The 12225-nt window shown below is 40.1% G+C and overlaps 1 protein-coding gene across 1 annotated transcript; it reads right to left on the reverse strand.

Moving 5' to 3' along the window:
* Window positions 1-1240: 1240 nt before the first annotated feature.
* On the reverse strand, window positions 1241-3162 carry LOC309511651 (uncharacterized protein; the record flags this gene model as incomplete). Its single annotated transcript, XM_082186876.1, has 3 exons — window positions 2264-3162; window positions 1917-2023; window positions 1241-1286 (listed from the first exon to the last, which is right to left on the reverse strand). Exons 1-3 carry the CDS (start codon window positions 3074-3076, stop codon window positions 1241-1243), a joined length of 966 nt encoding a protein of 321 aa, XP_082043002.1. The 5' UTR covers window positions 3077-3162.
* Window positions 3163-12225: the final 9063 nt, after the last annotated feature.

A 12225-nucleotide genomic window follows, 5' to 3' on the forward strand; every position in this document is an offset into this window, starting at 1 on the left:
TATTCAGATGTGAAGCTGCTCTCTGATCTGAGGAAAGATCCACATTATAAACTGAAGACACTTGAGTAAGTAGTGATGATTACAACTGTTGATACGTTTTTATAATTTAAATTTAGTTTACTTTTCTTGTGATGGTGAATTGCACACTATAAACATGTTTAATAAGAGTTTGATTCATTTATTTATTTTTATAATAGTTTATAGCAACAATTAAATATCTTAAAGTTTCTTTTTATTTCAAACAATTCAATATTTTGCTTTTATCATTGTTTTTTTATCCCTAAATTATGTATTTTTAGAGAATGTAAATTGCAATCAAATATAATGGTAAATATTTATCACTATAATTGCCCCTTCGCTAAGCCGAGCCCGAAAACTGCCACAGGCCAATCGTGGCTTAGAAACCGTAACTAGGCGCGGGAGGTCTGGCAAGCTTTCGAGCGAAGGAAACTTGCCGAAGCGTTGTGCGTATGGATTGTGCAAATCTCAGGGCTGCCAACTCTCACGCACTGAGCGTGAGACTCACGCAATTGACACTTTTCACACGCTCTCACGCCACACATCCATTTTCTCACGCACAGAAAAATTGCGGAGCAAAGAGGTACTTTTAATATTAAACTAATTCTCAGCTCTTAGATTCCGTCAATTTTATTACGAAATTCAGACAAAAATATTATATTTAATTTGTTATTTTTAACCTTTAATAATACCAGATTGGGCCCTCTATGTTTACAGCATTAGGTGAGATTTTTTTTTTTTTAATACAATTTAAAATAAACATGTATCCAAATTAGTAAATATTGAATCAAAATCGGAATCAAATCACAAGAATGGAATTGAAATCTTGACATTTTTGTCAAGCAATAATAAAAACTGTATCCTACCAGACATTGTACAAACATTGTAACATGTTGTCACTAAACTTCATAAAATTCTATTTAGTTACCAAATGTTTTGACAATCACAATTACACTTATTGTGATGCAATATTTGTTTTTACAATTGTTTTTGAGGCGGCTGCTGCTTGCGCTGGGACCTATAGGCTTTAGCTTCAATTATGATTAAATTATTCTCGGTTGCATATTATGTTGTCACGTTAACTAAAGAAAACTAAGAACTAACTCAAATGCAAAGAATAATGATTTATTTAATAAAAGAAAAAGTAAAACAAAACCCCACAAGGGGGAAAAACTAAATACAATACAAAACAACAACTTCAAAAACGAACATACCAAAAAGGTCACGGGAGAACGTGAGACGTGTACAAGACAACGATCCAACACAGACTGCAAACACAAAGGAACTTATAAAAAGGACAAATCAGGCAGGTGATGAGGGAACAACAGGTGGGGCAAATTAAACCAGTAATGAGATAACAAGGAGGGTGGGGTCAAAACAGAGACAGGAACACAAACACCACATGTGCTACACGAGACAGGACAGGCATGTGACATTACCCCCTCTTTAAGGAGCGGCTACCAGACGCTCCACTAGGGACGGGAGGGACAGACCAGGGAGGGACGGGAGGGACAGACCAGGGAGGGACGGGAGGGACAGACCAGGGAGGGACGGACCAGGGCGGGACGGGAGGGACTGACCAGGGTGAAACAGGGGTAACAGGAAGGACAGACCAGGGTGGGGCAGGGAAAATGGACAGTTCGGGAGGCCGGGGCGGACCACAGAGTTCGGGAGGCCAGGACGGAAATGTCAGTCCATCTGGCGGCCAGGGCGGAGACTCTCCCTCGGGCGGCCAGGGCGGAGACTCTCCCTCGGGCGGCCAGGGCGGAGACTCTCCCTCGGGCGGCCAGGGCGGAGACTCTCCCTCGGGCGGCCAGGGCGGAGACTCTCCCTCGGGCGGCCAGGGCGGAGACTCTCCCTCGGGCGGCCAGGGCGGAGACTCTCCCTCGGGCGGAGACTCTCCCTCGGGCGGCGACGACCCTTCAGGAGGCCAGGGAGGAGACGACCCTTCAGGAGGCCATGGCACAGGAACAGACACCAGCTCAGGCACTGGAACAGACACCAGCTCAGGCACTGGAACAGACACCAGCTCAGGCACTGGAACAGACACCAGCTCAGGCACTGGAACAGACACCAGCTCAGGCACTGGAACAGACACCAGCTCAGGCACTGGAACAGACACCAGCTCAGGCACTGGAACAGACACCAGCTCAGGCACTGGAACAGACACCAGCTCAGGCACTGGAACAGACCCCACCGGCTCAGGAACTGGAACAGACACCACCGGCTCAGGAACAGACGACACCGGCTCAGGAACAGGAACAGACCCCACCGGCCCAGGAACTGGAACAAACCCCACCGGCTCAGTAACAGACACCACCGGCTCAGGAACTGGAACAGACACCACCGGCTCAGGAACTGGAACAGACACCACCGGCTCAGGAACTGGAACAGACACCACCGGCTCAGAAACAGCCGACACCGGCTCAGGAACAGACCCCACCGGCCCAGGAACTGGAACAAACCCCACCGGCTCAGGAACTGGAACAAACCCCACCGGCTCAGGAACTGGAACAAACCCCACCGGCTCAGGAACTGGAACAGACACCACCGGCTCAGGAACTGGAACAGACACCACCGGCTCAGGAACAGACCCCACCGGCTCCGGAACAGACACCACCGGCTCAGGAACTGGAACAAACCCCACCGGCCCAGGAACTGGAACAGGCTCGACGGCAGCCATCTTGTCAGGGAACACAGGCTCGGCAGACGTGACGTGAACACTCTCGGCAGCGGCCATCTTGTCTGAAGACACAGGCTCGGCAGACGTGATGTGAACAGGCTCGGCGGCGGCCATCTTGTCCGAAGACACAGGCTCGGCAGGCGTGACGTGAACAGACTCTGTGGCGGCCATCTTGTCCGAAGACACAGGCTCGGCAGATGTGACGTGAACAGTCTCTGGCTGGGCAAACGTGACGTGAACAGTCTCTGCCTGGGCAGACGTGACGTGAACAGGCTCGGCATCGGCCATCTTGTCTGAAGACACAGGCTCGGCAGATGTGACGTGAACAGTCTCTGTAGCGGCCATCTTGTCCAAAGACACAGGCCCGTCAGACATGACGTGAACAGTCTCTGGCTGGGCAGACGTGACGGATCGCTGGGGTGGTGCAGGCAGTGCGAGCAGGACCACCGGAACTGGGACCACCGGAAACAGGGACCACCGGAAACAGGGACCACCGGAAACAGGGACCACCGGAAACAGGGACCACCGGAAAAGGGACCACCGGAAAAGGGACCACCGGAAAAGGGACCACCGGAACAGGGACCACCGGAACAGGGACCACCGGAACAGGGACCACCGGAACAGGGACCACCGGACTCGGGACCACCGGAACTGAGGCCACCGGAACAGTCACGGAGGGAGTCTTCCTTCTCCTCCTCCGTTTCGAGACCACTGGAACTGGGACCACTGGACTCGGGACCACCGGACTCAGGACCACCGGAACTGGGGCCACTGGACTCGGGACCACCAGAACTGAGGCCGCCGGAACTGGGACCCTCTTCCTGGCCTCTCGCTCCTGCAAGCGAGCGAGACCCTCCACCATTGCCTCAAAGGTACTCCTTTCATACACCTTCCTGAGTAACCAGTCCATGGGCTCGTCGAGAGCATAAAAAAAAAAAGGTCCTTAAGAGGCCCTTCGTTCAGTTGTAAGCCCTCCGCCGCTCTAAGGAATTCGGCCGCGAACTTCCTCAAATCAGCCCCTTGTTGGCGGAGGGAACTTAGTGCCTGAAAACGGATAATACGTTCGTATTGGGGGCACGAGACAGAGGGGGCTGGTGGGTGACGTGAAACCCTTTGCTGAGTCCTCGACATGGTCGGATCGTTCTGTCACGTTAACTAAAGAAAACTAAGGGAGGACTCAAATGCAAAGAATAATGACTTATTTAATAAAAGAAACAAAGTAAAACAAAAACCCACAAGGGGGAAAAACATAATACAATACAACTTCAAAAACAAACATACCAAAAAGGTCACGGGAGAACGGGAGACGTGTACAAGACAACGATCCAACACAGACTGCAAACACAAAGGAACTTATAAAAGGGACAAATCAGGCAGGTGATGAGGGAACAACAGGTGGGACAAATGAAACCAATAATGAGATAACAAGGAGGGTGGGGTCAAAACAGAGACAGGAACACAAACACCACATGTGCTACACGAGACAGGACAGGCATGTGACAGTTGTGGATATATCCCTCGAATGTATACTGCAGTCCCTTTTGTCTTGCGTTCTCAGATATTTCACCTGTTCGCCAAAAATTACTAATTATCTTCTTGGGAATGACTGACACCAGTGCATACATACTGTAATAGACGTGCAAGGTGCAAAAACTTGTCAGGTGTAGCAACAGTATTTAGAAACCTAATTAAGTAGGGCGGGGCTTAGCGAAGGGTCAATTTCTTCATCATAAATAAACCTGACCCAGTGACAGAGAAAGAGGAGAGTCATACAGGATTATAGATAAGGGTCAAGGATCATCATTCATGGTCACTTAGAAGCAAAATCTGAATGTTTAAAAACAGCTTTAACAATTGTGTAAAATTGTATTATATTATAATCTTTCAATTATTCATCTAAGTAGTTTCTTTAAGTTGTTCTAAAGTAGATAATTCAATAATGTCGCACACATTTGACTGTCTGTTTTACTTGCAGGTTTTAGATGTTAGTCTGACCTTCTCTGGATCAGCTGATGGAGAATAAAGAGCCTCTACAGACACAATCACATTCAACAGAATCAACAGACACAAACCCACTGTGATCATCACACACACACACACACACACACACACACACACACACACACACACACACACACACACACACACACACACACACACACACACACACACACACACACACACACACACACACACACACACACACACACACGTGTTTGTGTAACTTTACAGAATGATCCAATCCTTCATCAGAAGTCAAACAAGGAAACCTTCAACCAGATGAAACTGGAGACATATTCTGAATGTCCAGATCCAATCTGACTTCTGACCTGTAATGCCTGAATCATACACTGTACAAAATGTTACAGCTATTAACTTTAAAAAAACTATGGCAATAATATTACACATATTTTTGAGTAAAGGCTTGATTTCTTTCATGGAATCTACCTGAATAAATCATGTAAAATGCCTAATTTAATTTAGTGAGATATGCTATTTTATTTTTTAGTATTTTTTACTCTCATTATTGTGTGAATTCAAGTGAATGGAAATTACTTGTATATATTTGACTTTTGAGTTATATTGTATGATTAAAAGATTGTATGTTGCTAGCACAGCACAGAAACAAACTTGTCATTGCATTATAATTAGCAGAGTTATTGTTCATGTTCAATGAACAAAACAACAACCTAACCATAAGCCCTACTCTTCTGCACAATGGTAACGATCAAAACTTTAACATAATAGAAACTCTTTCAAATGTCAAACATAACTGAACATTAAACATTAACAGATGTTTCCCTGTTCTCAAAAACACATGAAATAACACTTAACCCTTTCATGCATGAATTATGATATCCTCAGTCAGGATTTTTTTCCTATGTGTTTTTATTGCTCTTAGGGCATGAAAAACAAGAATTGATTTTTATTTAATTTTTTTTACAAATTTTTCAAAGAGATCTTCAGATGTCCACTTGAGTGGACAGCATGCGTTTATGGTTTAAATATGCAACATATCTTGTTGTAAAACATATTTCTTTCATTTGTTAGCATTAACATAGTCATAGATGATGCAATCATTCAACCAAAACAGTTAAAACTAATGTTGTACACAAATTAATTAACTCTATACCAATTTGACTTTTTAAAAATAAAAAATACATTCTTAAACATCATATATAACTCTGATTGTTTTTTAGGACATATAGAGAGAAAGATGATTGTCAATTTGAATGTCAAAGTAATGAATAAACAATCAAAACTCACAAGTTCTCGTAAAAGAAAAAACAGTAGGCTACTCAAAAGTATTGACTGTTCCTTTTCCCTCAGTAACAGGATGAATTGGCAACCTGGTTACCTGAACGATTAGTAACATTCTTATAAAGCGACTCGCTCAACATACCGCAGAGTTAACCGCCATCTAGTGGTTAATCATAGTACTGCACCAAAGATACAGGGCCCGTATTCATAAAGATTCTAAGAATCCTCTCAGAAAACTCTTAATTTAGCTTAAAAACTTTTACGTAGGAGTCTTAGCTTAAAAGCGATTCGGGACCGATCTGAGAGCAACTCTGAGTAAGGAAAAGACAAAAACTTTCATCTTAGTAAGGAGGCGGGGTTGACCCCGTTGCTATGTATGACACAATCTTTTGACGACTGTGATTGGTTGGTTGTCCAAGAAGGGAAAAAAAAGTGATTTTAAGTATAGGGTCTATTCTAAGCCTTCACTTTGAAATTACATACGTAATTTTTCCTATTTGACCGTTCTCACACACACACACACACACACACACACACACACACACACACACACACACACACACACACACACACTCACACACACATTATATATGTGTATATAAATCCTTTTTATTTTTATTTACCATGCTGTTAATTTCCTATAAGGTATTTGCTTGGCTTAGAATGATAAAAATTGTTCCACTCTTTCCAATTACACTAATTGCTGGCATGTCTATTTAAGTGGTGGTTTGAATGTTGGTTTTAATGTATCAAACATGGAATTTTCCCAGTTGGCAAATATCGTAATGTAGTGATTACTTTCATTTCTGGCGCTATGGCATATGCGCTGTATCGGAGATATTAGCGTGTCTCTAATAAGATCTGTCACAAACATGATCCCTGCACGATCTAATCTATAGCGTCTTATTAACTCACTGTTATTCATTGTCTTCAACACATTTCTTCTCCCTCTTCGTCTTTCTGCCATTTTCTCCTCTGCTAAAGAAACTCTTAAGCCTCTTAAAAGTCCTCGTCCGTGCTCCTAACAATTTTGACCTTAAGACCTCTTTTAAGGGTTAAGATGCTTTCTGAATTACTCTTTTCTTTACTAGGATTTTTTCTTTAATTTTAAGAGTAAACGCCCACATTTCTAAGAATTTTCTTAGAATTTTGTCACTAGGAGCTACTCTTTGCATTAAGATTCTTTATGAATACGGGCCCAGGAGTTTATTTGTGGTATACAAATCAAAAAGTAGTTACAAATAAATTTACATTAGGACTAAAAATAAAAATTAAAACATGAATGTACAATTCAAAGGGGTTACACCTGTAATGCCTGAATCATACATTGTATAAAATGTTACTACTATTTACTTAAAAAAATATGGTAACAATATTACACATAATATTTTTGCGTAAAGGCTTGATTTCTTTCATGGAATCTACCTGAATAAATCATGTAAAATCCCCCAATTTATTTAATCTATGACATGATGAATTTAATATTTTTAGTTAAATATGCTTTTTTATTTTAAGTATGTTTTACTCTCAAAATTGTGTGAATTCAAGTGAATGGAAATGACCTGTTTATAATTGACTTTTGAGTTATATTGTATTATTAAAAGACTGTATGCTGCTATCACAGCACAGAAACAAACTTGTCACTGCACTATCATTAGTAGAGATATTGCTCAGTGAACAACACAACATGCTTCAGATTATTGATAAATGCAGATATTCACAACCTAACATAACATTCAAAGCAAAACTTAAAACCTATGTCTCTCTGGGAAGATTTATGACTCCAGGGGCCGGTTTCACAAAGATAGATTTTGACTATGGCTTAGATATAGTAGATAGTCAGACTTCAGATAGACATTGAAATCAGACCGTTGTTCAAAGCACTTAAGACTCTGACTACCTTAAAAAGGACTACACTGCAATGCATTCTGGATAAAATAAGACACTTTTCAAAGCAAAAAACATGGCGGATCGAGTAAGCGCATTCAACCGCTCAGTGCAGTTTACCCCATATTGCATCAATCCATATGTTTCATTAGGCTACTAGGCTATTTGTTTTGCCTTACTCTTTATTCATTTAGGCTATTTATTCAGTTATTCATCATCTTCCGTCCTTCGCACTACTTGTGTAGCGCACGCATTCTCAGACCTGTCACCTGTCACTCATCATCGTAGGGGAGGTGTTTGGAATCATTCCGGCGTTACAATCATCAGCCAATCAAGGTGGTCACTTCAGTCAAGCTCGTGCATGAGTAATGACGTCATCCATAGCAACGAAGACTCACTCTTAGTTTAGGAGTTGTCATTTTTCTTTACTAAGAGTAGGTCTGAAAGTCGTTGTGAATAACTTTTAAGAGAAAACTCCTAGCTAAAATATTTTAGTGCGATTTAGGAGTACTCCTAGTGGTAAGATAAAATGCTTTGTGAATACGGCCCCTGATGTGTGACGCGAGAAGTGACGCGTCTATGGGGCAGCCAATAACATTTAAGGGAAAACACACTTCAACTGATCTGAGGTACAATGATAGATTAAAGACTAAAGTCACCATGGTATACTCTGGCAAATGGGTGGAAATAGGAGGTTTGTGAGGGGATATTTTGGTATGGGTGGCTATTTTTGAAGGAAGACCCTCATTACAGGTGCTTGAGTGTATGGAGATGAAGGATACGCCATATTGATATTGATTGGCCAGGTGTGCAGGGTTTTAGGACCACCACTCACGTCTTGATTGGTTACCTCGTATGAGCCATATTTCCTACCCCAACATTCTACAACCTGGAAAGTCTTGGGGCCTCATTTATAACCGTTGCGTACGCACAAAACAGGCCCTGAAAGAGGCGTACGCCACTTCCGACGCATAAGTTGTGATTTATAAAAACAAACTTGACGGGAAAATTTGCGCACCTGCACGCAAACTCTGACCCATGCGTACGAAAGCTTTGGAGATGGAGACGTTTGGCGACACCGATGGTGAGCTGGAGTTAAGTGTCTTTTTGGTCACTTTTAGACAGAAAATCTAAATAAAATTAAACATGTACAGAAAGATAATACAAATATACTTTCACTCACCAAGCCTATCACTTCAAGCAAATATCCATCCCATCTTAAATGTCCGCGCCAGCGAGCGCATTGGGCCATTTAGTGAAACTGACGCAAATACCAGTTTAAATAAATAAAATAATGATTCAAACTATGTTTTACTTCTGATATAAACATTTAGATTAAATATGCCATTGAAATTAATGGAGTTAAACACTTAAACATGAAATCATTACTGAGAAGTTACAACATTTTTTATATTCAAATTCAATCAATAGAAATATTTGTTGTGGATGTGGTGTGCTGTGTTTAAAGGGATACTTCACTTTAAAATGAAAATTCTGTCATCATTTACTCTTCCTCAAGTTGTTTCAAACCTGTATGAATTTCTTTCTTCTGCTGAACACATAGGAAGATATTTTGAAGAAAGTCAATAGTACTTTTTTTTCCTACTATGGAAGTCAATGGTTCCAGTTAACTGTTTGGTTACTGACATTCTTCAAAATATCTATCTTTCTGTGCAGCAGAAGAAAGAAATTCATACAGGTTTGAAACAACTTGAGGGAGAGTAAATGATGACAGCATTTTCATTTTAAAGTGAAGTATCCCTTTAAATGTTTTAACCACAGAGATAATTGCTTATCATGATAATACCAGATTGTCTGAGAAAATAGTTTTGTGCAAATAATGCCCAAGGCCTATCTGTTTCCATTAAAAATGCAATTCGGCCAGTGGGAAAGAGTGAGAAAAACTTTCTCTGAAATGTATTTTATACACTATTTGATTTATGTATTCAAAAACAAGGCAAGGCTAGGCAACTACGTGATTTTTATTAATGTAATGTGTCTTGTACCGTTAAACGTTATCACGTGGATGAATAATCATATGCAAATGATATGCAGATGAGGATCTGCATAGTAAAACTAGGCGTTGTAAGCTCCATATATGGTTATTTCGGGGTGGAGACGCATGTGCGCACAATCTTCCGCTGACTGGGATTTACAAAGTGAATTCTGCGCAGGTTCTGGCGTACGAACGGTTTTATAAGTCTCAATATTTTTTTGCGTAAGCCTTTTTTGGCTTTCGGGCGCACGTACACTTTTAGTAAGGTTCCTACGCACAGTTTTATAAATGAGACTCCTGGACTGGATGAGGCAGATGATTGCTTTGATTTAAAGGAGAAGTTCACTTTTGAAAAAACTTTTGCTGATAATTTACTCACCCCCATGTCATCCAAGATGTCCATGTCTTTCTTTCTTCAGTCGAAAAGAAATTAAGGTTTTTGATGAAAACATTCCAGGATTTTTCCACATATTATGGATTCCATTGGGACCCAAACGGTTCAAGGTCCAAATGACAGTTTCATTGCCGCTTCAAAGGGCTTTAAACGATACCAGACGATGAATAAGGGTCTTATCTAGCGAAACGATCGGTCATTTCAAAAATAAAATAAAAAGTTGACGTTTTATAAGCACAAATGTTCGCCTTGCTCTGTTCTGTGATGCGCGTTCGTGACGTCACGTAATACGCAATTACGTTGAAAAGGTCAAGTTTGATGTGTTTACAAATGTGCGGAAGGAGGACCATATAAACATTTTCAAATGTATTTGTGTCAGTTTATCGTTTAAAATGCCCATTTCGTGTGCGCATCCTGAGTGTTTTAATATTAAAAAGCCAAAAAGAACATTTTCTTCAATTTTTCAAGCGTGACCTTTTCAACGTAATTGCGTATTACGTGACGTCACGAACGCGCATCACAGAACAGAGCAAGCCGAACATTTGTGCTTATAAAACGTCAACTTTTTATTTTATTTTTGAAATGACCGATCGTTTCGCTAGATAAGACCCTTATTCATCGTCTGGTATCGTTTAAAGCCCTTTGAAGCGGCAATGAAACTGTCATTTGGACCTTGAACCGTTTGGGTCCCAATGGAATCCATAATATGTGAAAAAATCCTGGAATGTTTTCATCAAAAACCTTAATTTCTTTTCGACTGAAGAAAGAAAGACATGGACATCTTGGATGACATGGGGGTGAGTAAATTATCAGCAAAAGTTTTTTTAAAAGTGAACTTCTCCTTTAACAATTAAACATTGTGACCTCAAACGAATACCCTTTACTTAACTACTTCACCTGTCCTTATGCTACTTTTCCCCAGCATGCCTTTCAAATCTTGCCACTGGTAATACAGTAGATCTTTTCTGGAAGAATCCTTTAGCTGTCAGAACTAATGTACAGAGGTTTTCATAGTGTAAGACAGCCTGAAGTTTTAAAGGGTGCGATTATTTTTGGTACTGAATCGGATGAGTTCCTGTGATGGGTCGTCCTCAATAGCACCTTAATAATCTTTGCTCTTTAATAAATCTGGATTTATTAAATATTTATTTTGACTTTCACCTGAACATTTGTAAGATTTATTATTTAGTAATGGCGGATTTGTGAGCAAGGTCAATTTAAATTTGGAGGGAGGAAAGTCAAAAAGTATTACATTTATTATAAAGTTGAAATATTATTAGAATTCATAATAATAAATATTAGTTATTTAATTGATATCGATAATAGTAATCTCATTTAATTACATTTCAGTAATTTTCTATTTTTTATTATTTATCATTCATCATAATTGACCAGAATCATTAAATCTGATTTTATATTTCTATTTTGACATGCCATTTTCAATAACATTTTCCAATGGTTCAGTTTATTTCTCGAAATAATATAACAGATGGCACCACCAGATTAATTAACTATAACTAAAACCATAAAAAACTACAATAAACCCTTTTAAAAAAAATCAGCTGGTTGCCAAGAAAATTCTTATTTTTGTTTAGTTGAAGAACTACAATAATTTAAACAATGAACAAATAAACTAAAACTTTTAAATATTAACCTACATTCTTTTTTTTAAACTAATAATAAAAAAAAAACTACCTTCCTCAGTGTGCTTACTAATAATTGACATAAACACAACCAAATACAAATACAAAAGCTATTATAGTATGCCAATGATTATAAAATACCACTGAATAAAACATTATCTTGTCCATGCTAAACTAATCTCTATACTGTATGTTACAATTTAGTTCCATGTACATTATTAATAAGGATTACACCCTGGTACATGTCTGTATTTATTTATTTTTTGGAAATGTAACCTTAAATAACACCAACAGTAAGATGGACAAAACACTCAAATATTTACGGATAAATGTTTGTTTAGAC

Source organism: Leuciscus leuciscus (assembly GCF_965113295.1).
Source record: "Leuciscus leuciscus genome assembly, chromosome: 12".
NCBI classification, from domain to species: domain Eukaryota; kingdom Metazoa; phylum Chordata; class Actinopteri; order Cypriniformes; family Leuciscidae; genus Leuciscus; species Leuciscus leuciscus.